Raw genomic sequence first — 21,267 nt, forward strand, 5'->3', positions numbered from 1 at the left:
ATGATGACACAGTAATGGTTGATATGAAGTGATGAAAGTTGACTCTTGTAAGGCTGAAGAAGGCATCGTAAATCGGTCACGTCGATGGGGCAGCACCTGAGTTCCAGCGAGAGCCCGTGATCGCTTAAGCCATGAGTAATAGAAGAAAGCTTCCTGGTTCCAGTCTCTGCGGTAGACACAGACAGTCTGCATCACAAACTGGGGATGTCCACGGAAACCTCCCTCCATCTTCGGCACACTCTGGTCAACAATATGATTGTAAGGTTGAAGTGCGTAATATGTTGTCGAATGGCGGGAGTGTGTATATAAAAATGTGGGCTAAGTATCTAGTTGGCAAGCGCCGGGCCAGGAATTCGCGTTAGAGTGGAGAATACTTATACCTTAGTTTTCCTCCCCCTTCGCCGTGTGGAAACGCCCAGCCAGCACGATAGCCACCCTCTAGGTCACTAGAAGTCAGTATATATGTTAGGAATAAACGAACCTTCTGCGCGAGCTGTATGATCGTCAGTATGACGGGGGAAACTGCTCGTGAGCCGTCTGCTGGAATTTTTATCCCATCCGATCTGAATGTCAGATTATTGTAGGCAAAATTCCAGTGAGGAACTGTCCACGTGCGAACGAGATTGTCATTACATCCGGTTGTGATAAGTTGACCATCTACAGATTTCACAGGATGCTCGAGTACTACAACGACAAATAACTCGGCAAGGGAGGTGGAAGCATTCAAATGGATTATCTAGTCACGTGAACATGGAAGACTAACGTAACCGTTATTGCGCGCATCTGATTCTCATTTCACCCCAACGAGTCTACGGCAGAACGAGACGCAGATTCAGCCGCCGTCTGCAAAAACAAGCCCAATAAATATTGAACGAGCTGGGATGGACGAAGGCCACAATTTGAGTGCTTTCTCAAGATCTCTTTCCGCATCTTCTCTCAGAGGGCGATTGACCAAGTTAACTGGTGCACCGTTGCGTCCTGTAGCTGCCCTCCATGCCAATATCGAGTGCGTATCAAACAGCTTGTTTCTTTCTTTGGCTGACCGTATTATACCACTTGAATCGCGCTTTTGTGCTATCCAGCTTTGTGCCTACCAAGATACCGCGGAAAAGGAGACTGCAGATGATGGTCGTTGCCGTGTGGTCGGTGATGATAGTGATATGCTGCTTTGTGTTCCTAATGCTTTGGTACGTGCTGCGATTCTCCATCACACCGTGTTTTCGACGCACCAAAGCTCCATACCAGCGCTGTGGCCGTTCTTGATCATGTACCTCATTTGGATCTCCTGCATAGACAAGAGCCCAGTATACGGAAACAGACTCAGTCCATGGTTCCGGTCACTGAAGATTTGGAGGTATTTTGCAGACTATTACCCTGCGTCGTGAGTGTGATCCTTCGTATTTTGTGCATACAACCGTTTACGTGACTATATGCGCTCCAAAGACTCCTGAAGGTACGGCGGATGATTTGAGCTACTTCGCGCCATATAATGTTCAACTATGTACTTAATGCAGGAGTGCGATCTACCCGCTGACCGTCCATACGTGTTTGGGTACCACCCTCATGGTAGTCTCGTTTCCCTTCAGTTCAGTGCCAAATCACTCAATTTCCGATTTGACAAACAGGCATAATCGGGATGTAAGACGGCATTCTCTCTTCCGTATCCCAGCATACTTCTTACCATTCACCAGGGGTGCGCTCGCCACATTTGCCACCGAAGGCGAGTATTTTGGTTTTCTGCCAACACAAACATCTCAAATATCCCCTATCAGCCACCGGCTTCTCCAAAGCTTTTCCCGAGATTAAACCGCACTTACTCACGCTCACTAATAACTTCAACGTTCCTTTATATCGCGAAATAATCATGGCTCTCGGGATCAGCAGCGTCTCAAGAGAGTCTTGCTCTAACATTCTCTCCAGAGGCGCGGGTCAAGCAATTACTATCGTGGTTGGAGGCGCTGCTGAGAGCTTGAGTGCAAGACCTGGCACGGCGGATCTAACATTGAAGCGGAGGTACGTCGCGATTGCCTCGTATATTAATTACGAAATGGCGCCTGACACGTGAACTATAGATTGGGATTTATCAAGGTCGCGATCCAGCATGGGTGAGTTGATAAGATCTGATAAAAGACGTCATCGATTCATTTCTCCAGAGCCGACCTTGTGCCTGTGTTTTCGTTTGGCGAGAATGATGTAAGTGACGGCATTGTTCTGGACCCGCATATTGTTGACAGCGTCTATTCGCCAGATATACAATCAAATGCCGAATGAGAAGGGCACTACGATATATGCACTACAGAAGAAATTCCAGAGCATGTTTGGATTCACCCTTCCGCTCTTTCATGGACGTGGTCTACTGAACTGTGAGTCGGGAGCTTGCTCGAATGGTGTTCTTTCCTTTACCCTGTTGCAGATAACTTGGGCCTAATGCCGTACCGGCGACGGATTGTCTCAGTCAGTGAGTGCTGTCAACTCGATATCTTGTCGTATGTTCATCGTTAAATAGTCGGACGACCGATTCATGTCCAACGCTGCGAAAAACCGCCATTGGAAGAGGTGGAGAGAGTGCAAAGGATGTATATCGAGGAATTGACGAGGTGGGTGTGGTGTTCCACGCCCTTTTGATCGTGCGTTTCGAACTTACTCATGGACGATGCAGGATATGGAACGCTTACAAGGATGAATTTGCAAAGACACGCTTGAGGGAGCTCAGTATCGTTGATTAAAGTGGACGGACATAATTTGGTTCTACTCGATATGAGGACTACGCTGATTGTACTGTTACAATAAACATAGAGTTTCACGAACAAGTGTATTGTGCTGCCAGGGCTGAGCGCTGAGGAGACATCAAGGTAAGGTGAAGGCATCGACACACCCCGAGATCCTAGTCCTGGGTCTCTAACAACTGTGAATTGTTGATGGATAGTCAAGACAAATAGCCCCATCAAATCTCTTCGTCATCAAAATTGATCTCTTCCACAGGGAAGTCGCCGACTGTGACTTTTGCAGGGCGGACGAATACCCCGTAGTTCGGACGACATGTAAAATACTGCACTCCTTTAACGCTAAAGATCGAAGTGAGCGTCGGCAGATAATGCGAGGGTTCAAACTCACGACCCATCATTTTTACCCATTGGCTCGTCATACTCGACTCCGACCCAAAGCCCGGCAGAAAACTCGGCCGGACCAACAAACCGAACTGTACCGCGCTTATGCAGGCCCGGTTCTGTTGATTCCACTTCGCAGCGCGATCCGATGGGGATGTTCACCGTGGGTTCAGGAGTGGGTTCGGTTGAAGGGGCCGCGAAGCGCCCTACTTTATGTCTTTGCTTGTAAGCCAAAACAGAGTCTTTTGAATAAGAGAGTCAGGATAGTGGTACAGAAAGATGAAGGACGAATAAATCACCGGTTCGTTGTGCGTATGCGTCGTCGCTGAGCTCGAACTTCTCTACTTGTGATACATCAGTGAGCTGACCCGTAAACGATGTCGAAGGGTTCGTATCTACGATCTACACACGACAAACGATGACCTTAGGTAAACGACCGACCCATCAAAACTCAGCGGTAGAAACAGAAAATACCTTGATCGTCTGAAAATCCCGAACGCTGTAGTACCCCAGTGGCTTAGCATCATCATCCAACTGCGCAACGATCTGTGAATCGTCATCGCCATTATGCAGCGATATTTTCTGGTTCTGAACAGGGATGCCTGTAATGAGCTCTAGTTTTGCCTGCGGCAGTGATTATCCGATTGGGTGCACGAATCACAGAAATTATAAAATACGGGTAGCTTTTTTAGTGTCCTGATAAGATGTGTATGGTAGATGAACTACGCAACCTTGAGCTGCTCGATGGTCGTGTGGGGGTCGAAACGACGCTCGGAGCGGGTGTCTGGGGATACGATGAATAGTTTTACGATGGACGACATTTTGGATCAAGTTAAAGGTGGCGGTGCACAGGTAAGATCGACATAAGTCACATCACAAGGCACGTGGTCGTGACATTGCTTGCCAGAGCCCCTGACGAGTTCACATCCCTCGCCTCAAGGCATACAAAATAATAAGTTGATGTATTGACGATGATCAGAGTTCATATAATGCTCCGGATGTTCTAGATTACTCCGTTGTGGGCACAGACCACAGTGTTAGCGCAATAGTCACTGGTGGCCTGTGCCTCGTGGACAACTTGAAGCAGGACAGGCCTGAGACTAATATCTACTCGATGACCTTACACGAAGGACTTGGGCTGGCTCTCTGGCGCTTGCCGACTGAACTCTTATCCCACATTTTTATACACACTCTTCCACCATCCAACAACTTATTGCGCCCATCAACTTGAAAGCTACAGCCTCCCATGCTATTGACAAGGATATGCAGATGATGGAAGGTGGTTGCTGTGGACATGGCTAGTTCGTGGTGAAGACTATTCGTACATGTGAGTGTCCACCGCAGAGACTGACAGCAGAAAGCTTTCTTCTATGACTCACGACTCAAGCGATCGCAAGGTCGTCCGCTCTCGTTGGAACTCTAGTGCTACCCAATCGACGTGACCAATTTACGATGCCTCCTTCAACCTTACAAGAATCAAATCTCATCTCTTCGCATCAATCATTACCCTATCGTCATACCTGAATATAGGTTCAACGACCTCCCAGCACCTCAGGAACTTAATATGATACTCGGAGTCAGGATGACCAGCGGCCTTGCGAAGGAAGCTGCTGCACAATCCATCTTGAGACTGTCATTCCCCCTGCGCAGTGTAAGCGGACGACAGTTCATATTCTGCTTGTCAGACTTCGAACACTCGAACCCCGGATGGGCCCACCTGACGAATGTCGAGATCACTATAAGTCAACCATATATATTGCTCCATTTGCTCCAGCTTGCTCCCAACCTCTCATCGGCAACAATTGACGTACAACTCGGATGTCTCAGACCGACCTCACTAAAGCCATTGACGCACACGAATCTTCAATCCTTGCGCCTTTGTGTCCTACCCACCCGACACGTTCGGCCTGTTCAATGCCCTTAGGCTCCCCAATTTACGCAAGCTTAAGTCTTGCTCTACAAAGATGGAGTGGCCTCACGAGAAGTTGAAGGCATTTTTGGTACGGTCGGATTGTCCCCTGAAGTCCCTGATTTTCGGAGATGAAGTGACGCCAGCCTCGAGATCCAACCAACAGCGAGCGGAATACATTGCCCTTATTCCTTTCCTTGAAGTCGTAGTGGAGACGACAGTAGTTGATAAATGAGGATATCGGGCTGGCAGTAGAAAGCGTTGTAGGTAGATCCAATAGTGTTAGGGCGCAGATCATGATAGGTTGTGTGTCCAATTGGATGTGATCGACCCTTTTATTCTGATCGAGTTGCGAATAGCACGTCCGCATCTTAGATCTCACCTCCACACATCAACTGAGTCCCAATGAAAACTCCAACACCGGGAACGCAACCGATATACACGACAGAGCGGATATCTTTAAATCAAAGTCTGTTAAGCAGGCAATCGTGATGGGGCATGAAAATATTCCATTACCGAGGGATCTCGTGAAGGAACCAACAACACCACGGTTTTCCTGTTGACGGGATCCTGCAAGCCTTTCGAGAGCGGAGCTTATTATGCAGGATGTTATACGAATGAGTTTGTCATGTCGTGTACGAATTCTGACCCAGATGCGCTCGTAATGGGCACCAGGGGAGAGCTCAAATGGATATCGTCAAAAACCTGACCCATTGAGGGAGAAGGCTCAGAAAATTTGGCTTTCCCTTCACGTCCATTGCGTCAGGGAAAGGTGTTGGGGAGACCATCACAGAAACCGCGCCTCTTGAGGAATTAGTGAGAGAGGCGGATTCGGAAGGACACTTTAAGTTTGGGGGGAAGGAAACGCACCGTTCACGAAAATCGGGCTTCGCACCTCCACTATGTCCCACTGTCTGGAAAAAGAAAAGAAAAATCACAGCTCGATAAGACTTTTCTGCGACCTTCAATCATCGCTTACACGAAAGGCCTCAGGTGGACTAGTACATCAAATTCGCTAAAACATGATACCCTTCCACAGGCGCGCCGCACTCGCCACTGAGCCACTTTGCAACGTCGGTAGGTGTAATGGCGGTTGTGGAGACCAGAGGCGCTTCGTTATGCAACACGGTCACCTGCATTATTACGGAAGCGGTAGAATTATTTTCTGCTTCAAATCTTTCCTCATCCAGGAGCGTTTCAACATTGTTCTTCACGTCAACAAACATGCAGACAGCCAGTTCAACAGTCAGACTCTCACCGGCCTCGGATATCATTGATGCACTGCAGAACAGTGTAAGTGCCCAGTTTTATATTAGGCACTCGCGTCTGAATATAATAATAATAAACAGTCGCTTCAGCTCACACGTTCACAAGCGATCGTATGTCAATTCCGTATGATACATCAGATGCCGTTAATTGATAGTATATACGATGCCCAGACGCCAGACCTCGAAACCACATACCCTAGATTTACCAACGACCCTATCATCGAGTCCAAAGATCGGACTGTCAGCGCCATCACCGAACGCCAGCAGCAGTTGGATGCAGTTTTACACGAGTTCTTAGACCTGGAAACAGTCATGGACTTCAAACTTCACCACCAACTTGTCGAAAAGAAGGACAAGATCACCCAGTCCATGAATCTACCCAAGGAACTTGTATCGACTCACTGGCGCTTGCCAACCGAAGTCCTATCACAAATTTTTGTTCACTGTCTCCCGGAAACCAGTCACTTTTCGCCCGCACCAAAGCTAGCTCCTGTGCTGTTGACCAGAATATGCCGACGGTGGAGGGACGTTGCTGTGGCTATGCCCAGTTTATGGTGCAGGCTGGAGCTGGAAGTCGATCACAGTGACTGGCAACAACAAGCTTTCTGCTATGACTCATGGCTCAAGCGATCCCAAGGACGCCCCCTCTCGTTTGCATTCAAGTGCTACATAGGTCAATCGACCAAGTTACGAAGGCTTCTTCAACCTTATAGGAACCAAATCTCGTCTCTCTCTATCCGGTCTTATTGCGGCGTCGCCATACCTGAACCTCTTCTAATAAACCTCCCAGCACTTCAGGAGCTGGCTATAACCATACACAGTCATGATCGTATAACAAATATTGCACACTCTATCTCTACCTCCCAACTTCGGTTCACTCTGCGCAGTCTCAAGGTGATAGGGTCAATGCTCGGGCTCGAAACCTTATCCTCTTTCAATCCCATATGGACCCACCTGAAAAATGTCGAGATCGCCACGCGTCACGCGGATGCATTCATCCAGTTGCTCCACCTATGTCCTGATCTCTCCTCGTTGACGATTCACGCACATTTCGACCAAAAACAGGCCGTAGAGCCATTCACGCACAGCAAACTTCAATCCCTACGTATCAGTTTTAGCTCAGCGCCCACGAACCGTCTACATGACTTGTTCAATGCTCTAACACTCCCCAATTTGCGCGTGCTTGAAGCTGGCTTTGCACGAGCTTGGCCTCATGAAGAATTCAAGGCACTCTTGACACGGTCAAACTGTCCACTGGAGAGCCTGATATTCAGCACTGGAGTAATAACGACAGATAAGCAGCGAACGGAATACATTGCCCTTATTCCTTCCCTCGAAGTAGTAGTGAATCCCAAGCGTTATCAATGCTTTAATTTGCTCTAATACTTCGATAATGATATTGAGCTTCGCTACGTACTCTGTATTGATATCGATATCCTGCTACTTTCTGCCTTGCAATATTACTGTAATAGTATTTTTCCGCACCTCGAAAACCACATGACCAGCTGCAGATTGGTACGTGAGTATATCCTACAGGCGTACAATCACATCGGGGTTATCGACATTTAGGAGAGGTTTATATGTTGTACAAAATGCGAAGAAAATATTTGAAATTTCAACTAACATAAAGATGCCCCCCCCTGTTGTTCTCCCTCCTCCCCTCTTTCTGTACCTCCCCGGGCTTTGTATCCCTTGTCTTCTTTGTGTAGTACGTTTCTATCGTTCGCAGTCTCCTTCCGTCCTTCTCCTCACCTCTCACCTTTTTGTGTGCCCTTATGGGCTGTTCTAGCGTGCCTCCCCTCCGTCCTGGCATATATGCGTCTTGCAGGGTTTGCCCCTCCTGCTGGTATGTCCCGTTCGCTCCCGACTTTATACGCGCCTTCTGGGGTTCCTTCTAAGAATTTCTTGCGTGCCAGCCCGACAACTCGGACGGTCCGTTCATCGAGCTTCAAGTTCGCTTTCCACGAATTCTCAGCACTATCTTAAGATGTCTGGAACCAGCTGACATACATCCCGTCATATACCAGCAGAGTGTCTTTCATAGTTTAGCTTAGACTTGTCCTCTTCTAGCAACCCTCGTCAATGTCAGAGTATAAGAAATCGTCCCATTTGTGGATTTGTTAGACAAGGTTATTCGTCAGGGTACTCCATGCAAATAACCTGATAGATCAACACTTTACAAAAAATATAGATATGATATTTGACCCATGGTGTTTCCTTTGCAGTAGGTATAATATATCGCAAACCACCCTCAACTACGAACTCTCCCCTTCTGTCAGTGGCTGACCGTGAGCCGACGCATATAATGCTTTTTTGTCCCCAGACTCATCCACGAGAGCACGCAACATACCCTTTTCATTCTGCAACAGCTCCCATGGGCTGCCGAATTCAACCTGCACAAACCTGATCAGCATGGGAACACCATACAAGATAAGATACTCACAAGTTTACCGGCGTCAAGGACCATCTATCGAACATATCAGTCCTCAGTACACAATAACCCAATTTCGAATACGCACAATTTTGTCAGGCATCAATGATCGTCTGCAGCCGATGTGCAACGATAATCTGGGTCACGTCGCGCAGCTCATTGCGGAGAGAAGATTGGATGGCTGAATCGGTTTTATAATCTGCAAAGGATTTCAGCATCATAAAAATCCACGACGTGAGGTACACACCAATAGCGGAAGTTGCCTCATCCAGTATAAGCAGTTTGCTTCCTCTGACCATAGCTCTAGCCAGAGCTAAAATCTGGCGTTGACCAACTGATAGATTGCCTCCTCCACTTGCGATGGCACTGTCTAGCGTCAGCCTCGCTTCCTCGGACTCGTCTTGGACGGAGAAAAGTCCGGCAGCTCGCAAAGCATCGTAAAGCACCGCATCATCGTGCTGATCGAAGAGATCCAGGTTCTGACGGAGGGTTCCGCTCAGGAGCTCGGGCTGTAAGGGTGGAACGTGTCAGCAAATTGGTCGGACAACGGCACGAAGAGCGTACGATCTGAGGTATGATGGTCACATTGGACCGCAGGGCGTCCAAATTGATCGCGCTTGTCGGAATACCATCATAGTAAACATTGCCTTCTGTGAAAATGCAGCGAAGGAGCGAAAGCGTCAAGGAACTCTTCAGGATAGTCAGTCTCAGTCAAGGAAGATAACACAAACAAGTATCACCTTTCCGCTTCCAGTTCGCCCAACTGAATTCAGATTAGCTATTTGCTTAAAGGTGGATACAAGCACGCGACATACCGACACCCACGCGTTCGCCTGATTTGATGTGGAAAGACAGCTCCTGCAAAACTTTTGGCCCATCCTGCAAGCAGCGGTTAGGCAGGACGCGAAGACATGAATCAAGACTCACCGATGAGTAGCGGGCCGACAGGTTTTCTACGCGGAGATCACCGCTTGCAGGCCAGTACGCAGGCGGGTGGCCGTTTGTGGTAGGCTTAGGCTCTTGTTCAATCTTGATATAACTATCGATCCGCTCCAAACTATTCTACATGAGCAGCGGTCGGAGACATTCTATGTCTGTACTCACCTGTTGCCTACACAAACCGGTCAGACGCATAAGGAATAACACGAGGAACTAGCTCACCGCTGACTTCCACATCGTTGAGAATACGAACCCACCAAAGGATCATTGAACTGAAACCGACTTCAAAATGTGAGCAACAACACACAATAGTCACACCATGTAGATAGAATTTACCTGCCATGTTCAGAGAGAACCCAATATTCGACGCCTCCTGTATTCCATGGCCATAGACAAGATAAGCGGCAAGGCCAGCCGAGAATGCAGCGCCGATAGCATCAATACGGATACAAACCCAACTGAGAACGTCTGTTAGCGACCAATCTCCTCGCAACCAACGCAAACGAACCGATTCAAGTTATAGAATATGCGCCCTGATTTGCTGTAACGGTCGATGCGGTCGAGAGATTCTTGTTTGAATGCATCCTCTGCGCCATACGCACGAATCGATGCTGGAGGTGGAATGAATGAGACATCTCGCATATCATACAATTCCGTGGATCGCTCACTAAGTCCGGCGATGGCAGCTCCGAAGTGACCAAGGACCGGTGCTTTCGCGTTGCTCATCTCTCGCTTGACTGATAATTGAGCTTTCATGTAGATGCGACCGACCCATCCGCCTAGCAAGCCAATAAAGAGACCAGGCGCCAAGAAGACAGGAGTCATGAACACGATGGCTCCGAGTTTCACGACCATTGCTATTGAAAGTTCAACGACCCAACCAATTCCTTGTGCAAACGGACCATCAACTAGATAATTTATCAGTAAATGTTTACTATCTAGAAGCAAGTGACTGACTGGCTCTTATGTCCTGTGTGCACCGGGTGATGACTCGAGATGTAGGTGTCGTGTCTAGCCATCTGCCCCGATGATGAATGGAGGTGTGAATGTTGAAATTCAAAGTACATACCTTAGCGTTGTGCCGAGTACAGATTGGACAAGTTTCTTGTGGATGGTTCGTGACGCCCGCATTGAACCCCAATAGTACATGTAATACGCAATCGCATACACGATACAGCCAGCGACCATTATCAAGGCGTATTCAGAGAGATAGCTTATGATAAAGGTGAGCGAGAACTCCACGAACGAGAACTGATCTTACAATACAACATTGACCTTTGAGGGTAGACAATCTTCGTATTGAGAAGCCCAGTACCCAAGATACCAAGTTTGCACAACGTTGGCCAAGTCCGACAACGACACCAAAACCAAGAACACGATCCAGAACGTCATCGGATAGTTCCCCCCCAAGCCGGCCAGGTAGAGCTTGACTGTAACGCAATGTCAGCGAGGCACCGAGGATCTGGAACGGAACCAACAAGCTGGCCAGGAAACATGACCCTCTGCAATTTCCTCAGACATCACCAACTTGCCGTCGGACTTCTTTGCATCGGCTTTTGGTTCTTCTGGGTTGTCGACGACCTCGGCCTCTTTAGCAAGGACTTCTTGCTCTTTTGCCATTTCCGCTGCAAACATTGTGGTCCTTCGCAATGGCTTCGGATATCGATCCCTGGCTGACAATGCGTCCGTTGGAACCCAGAGACACAACGAAGTGCGCCACAGAGCTCGCCATAGCAACATTATGAGTCTATACTGCAGTCAGAATCCGCGTCGTCACATTTGATCCTATATACACATACCACAAGGATGACTGTTCGATCTCTGACAAGATCTCCAGCAAAACACTTGTCTACAATCCACTTGGACGTGTGGACATCTAGAGCGGCCAAAACCTGTTCGCGTCTACTCACTGGTAGTTCAAAGCAGAGATGGAATTACTGACATCGTCGAGCAGCAGCGTTTGTGCCGAAGAATATATAGCTCTTGCCAGGGTAATTCGTGCCTAACATGTTTCAGCGGCCGCGTGCGCTCTTGGGAGGAATGTGATTACCTTCTGACCGCCACTTTCCATGCGAAGTCAGACTTGCGACAAACCAAGGTTCGGCTCGTTGAGCTTACCTTAGCGTAAGACCCTTTTCTCCGACTTCTGTTTTGTCACCCGCTTCGAACAGAGTAAGGTCACGCTCCAGAGCACACTGATGTAAGACTGTACCCGTACGCGTCAATGATGTTCATAAGCAGCGCAACTCGATACTCACCATTCTTGTATCGAATCTCGTCGTAGGGTGCGCCGAAAAGAATGTTGTCCTGAGCACCACTTCAGCAATCGAGCGCCTGATTATGCTATGACACGTACCCGAATGGTCTCATTCTGAACCCAGGACTCTTGCGCGGCATAGGCTACACCGCCTTTGCGAGGAAGGTTGAACCAAGACGTTGGACCAGAGGGCATGAAGTGCATCTCGCCTGCGTAATGAATTAGTATACCATCCAGAAAGAAGGTCCAACAACCACCTACCAAGCAAAGCCATAAGCACTGACGTCTTCCCAGAACCTGTCGGTCCGACGACAAGGTTGATACCACCGCGTTGGAAGTACACCTCGCCATCGATGCGAAGCCTGAACTTGCGCTTCGACGGTGTCAGCGACCCGCCGGATTCATTGGACCAGGCAAAGACAGCATCTCTGAAGCCAATGAGGTCAGATTCATCCTCTGGCTGGACAAAGAGCTGGGCTCTGTCCTCATCCTGCTGTGCGTAGGCATCCAATAATTCTGTCTCATTCAGGAAACTGTTGATACGGTCCATCGAAACTTTGCCTGGAGAGCGTTGTTTATCAGTGATTCACGAAGCAATCGAAATAATTACCTTGGGTAATTCTTGGAATGGTGAAGAATACAGTGCTGAGCTGGTCTCTTAGGATGTCAAAGACTGCCAGAGGAGCGATATCAGGCATCCCTAAACAAGTGGATGATAGTATGAAGCTTACTTGACATCGACGAAAAAACCTTTGAAGCTGGAATAACTGTTATGTCAATAAGTCGCAACAGAATCCATAGCACTGACCAGTTAGGTTTTGTCCCATAATGAGAGTCTAGGAGAGAGGGTAAGAAACTAGGTTCGCCTGTAGTCGAATGCAACATACGAAGGTCGAGTAACAAGCCATCATAGTAAACAGGGGAATCACGAAGCTATGGACGTGTCAGTTTTTGTTGTCACAGTCAATATAGAAGAGGTACTTCAAGATGTTGTTTAGCAGTTCTAATATCTTCGTCTTCCATGTCCAGACAAGTTCTACTTCTCGTTTCTCGCTGATCCTCTTGTCTATTTTCTCTTCCCATCCGAAAAGCTTGATCATGCGCAGAACATTCATAGCTAACGAACCATAAGCGCCAGTTTTACCCTTGTTGTGATCGACTTACTTTCGGTAACGGTTTGGACCCGGGCATCCGTCTGGGGTCGCAATAAGCATCGACCGATACACGAAAAATCCAGGACCGACCTTCTTCATTTTCTCCGTCTGCACGTTTTGAATCTTCCGGGAAACGTACCCAGGCAGAGGGAACAAGATGAGCATAACACCCAGGCCGACAAAGGCACTTAATTGATGGCCATCAGTCAAGGCAGACAGCAGTTTGAAGACACTCACCTCCAGCCAAGAATTTCGTACAACAACCAGATGCACATGCCTACTTGCAGTGGCATGTACAGCACTGTGAAAACATGCGTTAGAGAGCACATGTCCGCTAGAGATCCCTGTGACTTGCCGGCTATGAGGAAATCTCGTCCATCGTTAAGATTGCTCAAGTCAGTCGTAACAAGATTGTTGATTTTCCCAACAAGGTTGTCAGCGCTCGAATGCGTTTTGGACGAACTTTCCGGTTCTTCCTGAGACTTTTGCTTGCCTTTTTTCGTGGAAGATGTCGATATGGTCTCGGAATTTGCCTGCAGCGTCTCATCGACACTGCCATCCGTGCTTTCGTCCGCAGCGGCAGTGCTAGAACCAGCTACAGATGCGGTATCTGGTGTAGATGGTGCTGTAGACTCCCCAGATGTCTTGCCGTCATCAGGGAGCTCAGCCTTCATTCGGATTCGGAGCGCGTGCTCGAAGATCAGTTGTGTGAGAATAGCCTCTATGCGTATGAGTGTATGTGTCTGGAAAGCAAATGAGTGGGATCACTACGTATCCAACGATCACTCCCACCCCAATATAAAGATACCATTGCCATGCGATGGATCCGACAAGTGGTCCAAAGAACAGCCAAGATATCCAGACCCATGGACGGACCACGGCACCCTCGCCTTTCGTTTCGATATAACTATGCAAGTCACATGAGAGATATCAGGAAATGTGGTACACAGGCCACTTACAGCAGAATTTGATTAATTCCAACCGGGGCGGCTAGTTTTGCCAGCACCTGTCATGAGAAACTGTCGAACATAGTGACCCACAGGTAAGAAGAATTGCATACCTGAAGAACGACCATAAGAGACAGAATTGTGTATTCAACACGATAAATTCTCATAAGCCCGAAGAAGATATGTCGTCTCCGATTGCCAGAGAAAGGGTCAATGTGCTGCAACGATTGTCAACTCGTCGGCTGCAACCGTGGTGTCAAAAACTTACGGGGAAGCTCTTCTTTTTGAGATTTCTAGAATGATCATAGTCGGCCAGCGGAGGAAGTTCTTCATGGGACAAGTGCGGAACTCGATATGCCTTGAAGACAATAGGGTCCAGCCAGGTATACAGCGGCATAGACAGCCAAGAAGAAGTTTGCTCGGGATGAGGGTTCTCAGTAGGGTTCTTGAGAATGATGTGAGTGTTGGTGATAAGATATCTTTTGAAAACTATGACATACTGCAGGGTCTACTGGAATATATTGTCTCGGGCTCACGAGAGGGAATACGATGCTTGACAAAAAAAGGACAACTACTTTTGCCCACAACAAGCCCCCTTCCTTGATGTCTTTGGGTTGTTTATTAAATGTAAGAAGAGGCCACAGATCCCGGTACGCAAACACCGCAAAGACTGCAAGGTAGAAGAGTAGCCAGGTGAGTGGACACCAGCCTGCTCCATCGGGGTTTGGTAGTGACTGAAACAAGCCCGAGAATGGATGCATAAGCCTAGAGAGCGTGAGCGAATATCGAACAGAGAGCCACAAATTACTAACAGCAGTCATGCACAGGACGAATTGCAACCACTCAGTGCGAGAAAACGGAATGTAGCCATCGGGATGACGGGCTTTGCGATGCTTTCGTCCAAGCAACTCGTTAGCTTCTGTTGCGTGCTCCTCACGTTCATCTAATATGAAAGTAGCCAACGACAATCCCAAAAACACAAGACAACCAATGAATCTTGCAAATTTGTATGCAAAAATGACCAAACCACCGTGTTGAGAAATAAATACTTTAGCCTCAGAGAAAAAGCCATCAGCTATAGTAGGTTCGTCGAAGAAAATGCTGGGTTCTTCCTCGGTCTTAAGGGGCCTGAAATGCGACCAAAGCTTTTTGACTGGCTTGGATAGCGTTATTAAATGCAACAAGAGAAGAAGGGCAGATGCAGCGGCAACATATGCTGGAATCATGAGCGTGCTGTACCACAGTCTAGAGATCGACTTGATGTTAGACCTGTCAATATCAGGGCACTTGGCGCACAACACTCACGATTTGTTATGGCTTATCATGTGCAAGTCGAGAGACCGAAAAGGGTCAAGCCCCAAGACGACTTGCCATGGACTAGGATCGTTATACCGATCCCAGAGTGACATTTTCTAGGAGATGAGCTGATTGCCAGTGCGCGCCTGATGCTTGAAGGTGAAGGTTAAGGAAGGGTTTGAAATGAATCTATTGAGGTAGTACCACATAATTGAAATCAACAGTGTCCACATGGTTCTATATATAATGTGCGGTTTCCAAATTTCGAACCTCGTTGCATAACAGAAGCGGTGCTTCAAATCTTCATCTTTCCTCGAACCCCCCCTAGTATTAACGTGTCCCTCGCCTTAGCGAACAATATGCAGACAGCCAACTCAACGACCAATCTCTCCCAGGCCTCGGATATCATTGGTGCACTGCAGAACATTGTAAGGACTACAGTTTTACTACACGCTGAATGTAGTAATAAACATTTGCTTCAGCTCGCACGTTCACGAGTAATCGTATGTCAGTTCCCTGTGGTATATCGAATGCTACGTCATTGACGATGACCAGATGCCAGACCTCGAAACTCCGTACTCTCGATTCCCAAAAACCAACGACTCTGTCATCGAGCTCAAAGACCGGACCATCAGCGCCATCATCACCGAACGCCAGCAGCAATTGGATGCAGTTTTGCACGAGTTCTCAGACCTGGAAACAGTCATGGACAGTATCAAACATCTTCACCACCAACTCGTCGAAAAGAAGGACAAGATCACCCAATCCATGAATTTCCACAACAGAACTTTTATCGGCTCTCTGGCGCTTTCCAACAGAAGTCCTATCCCAAATTTTTGTTCACTGTCTCCCGGAAACCAGCCACTTTTCGCCCGCACCAAAGCTAGCTCCTGTGCTGTTGACTAGAATATGCCGACGGTGGAGGGACGTTGCTGTGGCTATGCCCAGTTTGTGGCACAGGCTGGAGCTGAAAGATGATCATAGGAACTGGCAGCAACAAGCTTTCTGCTATGACTTATGGCTCAAGCGATCACAAGAACACCCGCTCTCGTTGACGCTCAGCTGCGGTGCAAAGGACTCAATCAAGCTACGAAACCTTCTTCAGCCCTACATGAAAAAAATCTCGTTTCTCTCTATCGTGTTCCATCACGCCGTCGACAAACCTGAACTACTTCTAACAGACCTCCCAGCACTTCAGGAGCTGGTCATAACAATGCACCGTTCTAATCGTATATCAAATATTGCACACTCTGTCTCCATCTCCCAACTGCCTTTGACTCTATGCAGTCTCAAGGTGATAGGGCTAAGGTTCGACCTCGACACTTTATTCTCTTTTAATCCCGTATGGACCCACTTAACGAATGTCGAGATCACTACGCGTCATCCGGATGCATTTATCCACTTGCTCCATCTGTGTCCCGAACTCTCGTCGTTAACGATTGACGCAGAATTCGACCAAAGACAGCTCTTAGAGCCATTCACGCACACCAAACTTCAATCGTTACGCATCAGTTTTAGCTCTGCGGTTGCAATTGACCCTTATGATTATACCACTGCGTTATTGAACGCACGATATGGGCTCAGATTTAGATCTGCCGGAGACGAACTATATGACCTGTTCAGTGCTCTATCACTCCCCAATTTACGCGCGCTTGAAGTTCGCTATGCACACGCACGAACATGGCCTCATGAGGAATTCAAGGCACTCTTGACACGGTCAAATTGTCCACTGGAGAGCCTGATTTTCGGCGCTAACACGACAGTACCGACAGATGAGCAGCGAGTGGAATACGTTACCTTTATTCCTTCCCTCGAAATAGTAGTGGATCGCCGGCGTTCTGAATTACTTTAGTTGGTCGTTATAACACATTTCACAAAATGAGGATATTGAACTTCGCTACCCTGTATACTCTAGAATCTATATCAAGTATTTTCAGCCTCGCAGTAGTATTATATATCTCTTCGCAGATCTCACTATAGTAGTATGGCATGAATTACACAACATGGGTAGTACCCTGAAACTCACGCGACTCGGCTTGACAACTGCTGTACGCAATCTATAGTTAATTCACTCGTGAAGTCCGTAGAACCAACGTGGAGCCTTAACGTCGCCCAGCTGCAGCTACCTTCGGGCCAACTCAGGCACTCGAAAGCTCCACTGTCCGATTTTCGTTTAGCTTCTTGGTCGTTGCTTCCCTACACGAAGAGTTATCTCAATGACGTCCTTCGATTCTCAAGAATTGCATCCGTAAAATCGAGGATAACCACCAGCAATTACGGTATGGTCTCGACTTGAAGCACCTCACTTACATTGACACACAGTGGGCATGAAACACACACAAGAGCCCGGCCCTGTCAGTGGTGCGCATTTTAATATTCAGAATGAAGAGAAGTTAATAGACAAGGTAGAGGTCATCTTATAGTACACGGAACATCGCAAGTCGAACACGCGCGGTCGCATCTAGGACGCTTGACGAAGCTGTGGTCCATATGCTTGAACAGACAGGTTGCTTAGGTGAGTGATCTTGAAACATTTCATCAACTCTTCCACATAGAATCTTGAATGACGAGTTTTGTATATCAACTGGCACCACTTACATAGTCGACTTGATACACGCGAACCCGTAACGCGGCGGACTTGTGTCACTGACATGAATGACTTTCTGATCACGATTCCTTCGAGCTTTCACCATTATCAGACGAATATCAGACAGAACCCTACACGTATTTGGTTATCCACGTCATTGAAATCCGCATGACCATAATCCATCACTTTCATGCGCCCATCTGACCTCCAGCCCTGCTTTATCAACGCGCTTTTGGCAGCCTTATCTCTTTGTTAATATTAGTCGCGGACAGCCTTTTCGCCTTATCTCTTGAGAAGAATATTCTTTAAGGTCTGCGCATTATCGTTCCGTCGTACAATTCCATCCCCAGCACGCACCGACATGCCACATTGGACTACTCTAGTCGCAGAAAAGAAGCAGAGGCAACTACAGTCAATTCCTCAGGATTGGCTTGTGACCCCGCCTCCAGACTCTACTCTGGATGTCACTAGTTTTCCAGAGACGTGTGGGCTTTTGAATGCGAGAGAAATTGAGATCACCAATACTTCTGTGGATGCTTTGTTGGAGAGACTTGCGAGTGCGGAGTGGACAGCTGTAGAGGTGACGACTGCGTTCTCCAAGAGGGCTATTGTTGCCCATCAGCTTGTGAGTCAAATTCCGATGCATTGCTTGACGAGATTGTATTGACCGGCCGACGAGGTCAATTGCTTGACGGAAATTTTTGTTGATCGTGCATTGGCCCGAGCGGCTGAGCTCGATGATTACTTGAAGAAGACAGGGAAGGTCGTTGGTCCACTTCATGGGCTGCCAATATCTCTCAAGGACCAAATATGTATCAAGGGACTAGAAACCATTATGGGTAAGCACTAATCTAGCTGTAGACCTAGCGCACTGTGATTCACCAGGTCTTAGGTTATGTGTCGTGGATTGGGCAATACGCAGATAAAAACGCAGTGCTGGTGGACGTTCTGATTGAATGCGGAGCCGTGCCATTCGTCCGCACTAACGTTCCGCAGACACTCATGGTGAGCACATCCCCAAGATGGATGCTACTGGTGTACTAGAAGCATCACCAGTGGCCAGAATCCTTCAATAGTGTCTTCGGCCGGACGACCAACCCATACAACCGCTCTCTGACCTCGGGTGGATCATCAGGAGGAGAGGGTGCCTTGATTGCCCTCAAAGGAAGCCCTCTGGGAGTCGGTTCGGATATCGGAGGGTATGAAAGGGATTTGGAAGTATCATTAGTAGTATCCTGCTGACGACCCCCTGACAGCTCTATTCGTATTCCCTCTGCATTCTGCGGCTTATACGGCCTGAGACCGTCATACTGGGCGTGTACCATACTGTGGCGCCCGTAACTCACTCGAGGGCCAAGACTCGGTCCCCTCCGTGTTCGGTCCTATGACAAACAGCCTCGGCGGGGTCAAAGCCTTCATGAAAGCTGTCGTTAACGCCAAACCATGGCTCAAAGATCCTCTTGCGGTTCGGAAGAAATGGGACGAAGACGAGTATAATCTCGCGGACCATGGATATGGCAAAGATCTGTGCTTTGCGATCATGTGGAACGATGGTGTTGTTGTTCCCCACCCACCCATAAGGAGGTCTCTGGAAATCACAAAAGCAGCTACTCCAGAAGGCGGGCCACAAAGGTTTTTCTCGTCTACCTCCTCTGCTGAATCATGCTCATTTAGTGGTAGTTGTTGACTGGAAACCCATCAAGCACAGACTGCTTGGAGAAGTCACGGTAATCAGCTGTGTCTTTTACTATACTGCCAATTGACCTAGCAGCACCGTGCAGAGCGACATCTGGAACGCCGGTTCCCCCGAGGACTTCATGATCACTACCTCTGTCACAGGGGAGCCAATAATTTCGACAATGGAGCTGGATGACGCAGATCCCGCGGTATCAGGATTCCGTCCGCAGAACGGCGGTATCACAGCGTACAAGCTCTGGCAAGTACAGAAACTGCGTCAAAATATCCGGAAGGAATATCTAGACCACTGGGAAGCAACTGCATCAGAGACTGGGACAGGACGGCCTGTCGACGCTATCATCTGTCCGGCCGCACCGTTTGTGGCGACTCCCCATGGGAAGAACAAGTCAGTGTCTTTGTAATTGCGAACTGTTTGAATTACCAATGAGAAACAATGCACAGGTACGCCAACTACACCACCGTTTGGAATTCGCTCGACTATCCCGCTGCGATTTTCCCTGTGACCACTGTCGACTCCACTCTCGATGGGCAGGAGCCTCCCCATGGTTTCTATGATGATTTCGATAAATACGTGTACGAAATGTGTGAGTGGTGCTAACACTGAACGACCTCTCAGTGACTCTCTGATGCTTCAACGATTGATTCAGACGACCCGGAGAAATTCAAGAACGCCCCTGTTTGTTTGCAACTTGTTGGTCGGACTCTGGAGGAAGAGGCGGTCATAAAAATGACAGAAATTGTCGATGCGGCACTGACAGCCACAAAATAAGTTCAAGTATACCTATCAAACGCGAAGCAGTCGTGAGCATGTTGACAAATAAATCTACACCTCGGTCCAGTCTGAATAATTCGAAAGCTATAACTATTCAAACATTTGATGTTGATTTGAAAAACTTCCGCCTTGCAGGATCACCGCGACAGCACTGACCCAATAGTGTAGTTCTGTGTGCTGATCTACTCATTCGTCCATGCCACCCTGTTTATGGTCACACCGATAGAAGAGCTAAGTATGCCTCATCCAGGAGTACCAGAGAATGGAGGGGGACTGCAAATGAGTGCACCCCATAAAAGCCTTTTTGGACGAGTGTATACCCAAGCATCCACACCAGAGCCGTGGCATATAGGCAGCTCGACATAATATATGGATTGTCGATGAAAGCCAGCATAACAAGTATGTGACAAGCTGTCAACACGAGTCTCGTCTTGACAACGGATCCAATAAGGATGGGTATGGTAGGGACGCCGGTCTTCAGGTCGTCTTTGAAATCACGGACGTCAGTCATGACCATCAGCAAACTACTGATTTGGCGACAGAGCGCCACAACAAAAACAAGATCATACAAGACCACACATGCATCACAGACACACAAGACTCCATTACAAAATCTACAAGCGACACATGGAGTACAAGCAACCAAGTAAGTAGTATGTAGCGAAATAATGTGATAATTGTAATGCAAAAAAATTCAACTAGAACTAATCTTCCCTGGTGATGCCCTATTTCAAAGCCTGTATATAGTTCAATGACAAGAGTATAAACAGATAACCACCGTGTCACGTTCGACTCGTCAACTGCACCGGAATGCAGCTGTAATACATGTTGATGAAATTGTTCGTCCATGTCACCTTATTCCGAAGATGGGTCAATCTGTTGACCCCGGGTGGACGAGTGCA

General features: G+C 47.9%; 7 protein-coding genes across 7 annotated transcripts; 5 read left to right on the forward strand and 2 right to left on the reverse strand.

The window, feature by feature from the left end:
• The first annotated feature begins 669 nt into the window (after positions 1–669).
• EDB91DRAFT_1115454 (diacylglycerol acyltransferase-domain-containing protein) lies at positions 670–2,779 on the forward strand. The gene is made up of 14 exons (XM_041317930.1): positions 670–1,006; positions 1,083–1,187; positions 1,235–1,381; positions 1,444–1,453; positions 1,515–1,566; positions 1,626–1,638; positions 1,692–1,720; positions 1,773–2,013; positions 2,073–2,105; positions 2,154–2,193; positions 2,249–2,363; positions 2,414–2,458; positions 2,507–2,597; positions 2,660–2,779. The coding sequence occupies exons 1-14, from the start codon at positions 882–884 to the stop codon at positions 2,724–2,726; spliced, it is 1,113 nt and encodes a 370-aa protein (XP_041180456.1). The 5' UTR covers positions 670–881; the 3' UTR covers positions 2,727–2,779.
• Positions 2,780–3,951, reverse strand: EDB91DRAFT_1115459 (CAP Gly-rich domain-containing protein). The gene is made up of 5 exons (XM_041317931.1): positions 3,839–3,951; positions 3,582–3,731; positions 3,407–3,509; positions 3,115–3,349; positions 2,780–3,065 (listed from the first exon to the last, which is right to left on the reverse strand). The coding sequence occupies exons 1-5, from the start codon at positions 3,926–3,928 to the stop codon at positions 2,945–2,947; spliced, it is 699 nt and encodes a 232-aa protein (XP_041180457.1). The 5' UTR covers positions 3,929–3,951; the 3' UTR covers positions 2,780–2,944.
• A 2,252-nt stretch (positions 3,952–6,203) lies between these two features.
• Positions 6,204–7,750, forward strand: EDB91DRAFT_1198424 (uncharacterized protein). The gene is made up of 3 exons (XM_041320620.1): positions 6,204–6,309; positions 6,375–6,395; positions 6,456–7,750. Exons 1-3 carry the CDS (start codon positions 6,241–6,243, stop codon positions 7,665–7,667), a joined length of 1,302 nt encoding a protein of 433 aa, XP_041180458.1. The 5' UTR covers positions 6,204–6,240; the 3' UTR covers positions 7,668–7,750.
• A 242-nt stretch (positions 7,751–7,992) lies between these two features.
• EDB91DRAFT_1115467 (uncharacterized protein) lies at positions 7,993–8,363 on the forward strand (the record flags this gene model as incomplete). Its single annotated transcript, XM_041317932.1, has 1 exon — positions 7,993–8,363. A coding segment is annotated over one exon (219 nt), but the record flags the coding sequence as incomplete, so codon positions are not given.
• Positions 8,364–8,810: 447 nt separating this feature from the next.
• On the reverse strand, positions 8,811–15,238 carry EDB91DRAFT_1245381 (uncharacterized protein; the record flags this gene model as incomplete). Its single annotated transcript, XM_041322536.1, has 34 exons — positions 8,811–8,914; positions 8,963–9,224; positions 9,280–9,405; positions 9,456–9,478; positions 9,531–9,594; positions 9,643–9,772; positions 9,820–9,826; positions 9,877–9,936; positions 9,991–10,112; positions 10,163–10,562; positions 10,612–10,673; positions 10,724–10,867; positions 10,916–11,084; positions 11,133–11,406; positions 11,454–11,546; positions 11,597–11,656; positions 11,705–11,717; positions 11,773–11,860; positions 11,913–11,961; positions 12,011–12,120; positions 12,173–12,472; positions 12,522–12,584; positions 12,643–12,669; positions 12,720–12,747; positions 12,799–12,844; positions 12,893–13,028; positions 13,076–13,106; positions 13,156–13,252; positions 13,303–13,808; positions 13,858–13,972; positions 14,025–14,071; positions 14,126–14,230; positions 14,281–14,457; positions 14,513–15,238. 34 exons carry the CDS (start codon positions 15,236–15,238, stop codon positions 8,811–8,813), a joined length of 4,764 nt encoding a protein of 1,587 aa, XP_041180460.1.
• An 857-nt stretch (positions 15,239–16,095) lies between these two features.
• Positions 16,096–16,368, forward strand: EDB91DRAFT_1021820 (uncharacterized protein; the record flags this gene model as incomplete). The annotated part of the gene is made up of 1 exon (XM_041312576.1): positions 16,096–16,368. A coding segment is annotated over one exon (273 nt), but the record flags the coding sequence as incomplete, so codon positions are not given.
• Positions 16,369–18,256: 1,888 nt separating this feature from the next.
• Positions 18,257–20,362, forward strand: EDB91DRAFT_1235822 (general amidase; the record flags this gene model as incomplete). Its single annotated transcript, XM_041321370.1, has 9 exons — positions 18,257–18,520; positions 18,575–18,734; positions 18,788–18,900; positions 18,952–19,094; positions 19,152–19,213; positions 19,254–19,527; positions 19,664–19,978; positions 20,035–20,177; positions 20,241–20,362. 9 exons carry the CDS (start codon positions 18,257–18,259, stop codon positions 20,360–20,362), a joined length of 1,596 nt encoding a protein of 531 aa, XP_041180462.1.
• Between the last annotated feature and the right edge of the window lie 905 nt (positions 20,363–21,267).

This window comes from Suillus paluster (genome assembly GCF_016628075.1).
Source record: "Suillus paluster strain FC165 chromosome Unknown EDB91scaffold_10, whole genome shotgun sequence".
NCBI classification, from domain to species: domain Eukaryota; kingdom Fungi; phylum Basidiomycota; class Agaricomycetes; order Boletales; family Suillaceae; genus Suillus; species Suillus paluster.

Excerpts from the sequence above, each read along its gene's own strand:
- EDB91DRAFT_1115454 (XM_041317930.1), top strand. The coding sequence starts at position 882 with ATGGACGAAGGCCACAATTTGAGTGCTTTCTCAAGATCTCTTTCCGCA. Across the intron at positions 2,014-2,072 it reads GATCTAACATTGAAGCGGAG|ATTGGGATTTATCAAGGTCG; the intron begins GTACGTCGCGAT and ends CGTGAACTATAG. Across the intron at positions 2,106-2,153 it reads AAGGTCGCGATCCAGCATGG|AGCCGACCTTGTGCCTGTGT; the intron begins GTGAGTTGATAA and ends TCATTTCTCCAG.
- EDB91DRAFT_1198424 (XM_041320620.1), top strand. The coding sequence starts at position 6,241 with ATGCAGACAGCCAGTTCAACAGTCAGACTCTCACCGGCCTCGGATATC. Across the intron at positions 6,310-6,374 it reads TTGATGCACTGCAGAACAGT|CTCACACGTTCACAAGCGAT; the intron begins GTAAGTGCCCAG and ends CAGTCGCTTCAG. Across the intron at positions 6,396-6,455 it reads TCACACGTTCACAAGCGATC|ACGCCAGACCTCGAAACCAC; the intron begins GTATGTCAATTC and ends TACGATGCCCAG.
- EDB91DRAFT_1115459 (XM_041317931.1), bottom strand. The coding sequence starts at position 3,928 with ATGTCGTCCATCGTAAAACTATTCATCGTATCCCCAGACACCCGCTCC. Across the intron at positions 3,350-3,406 it reads CGCATACGCACAACGAACCG|ACTCTGTTTTGGCTTACAAG; the intron begins GTGATTTATTCG and ends CTTATTCAAAAG. Across the intron at positions 3,066-3,114 it reads ATGGGTAAAAATGATGGGTC|CGTTAAAGGAGTGCAGTATT; the intron begins GTGAGTTTGAAC and ends TTCGATCTTTAG.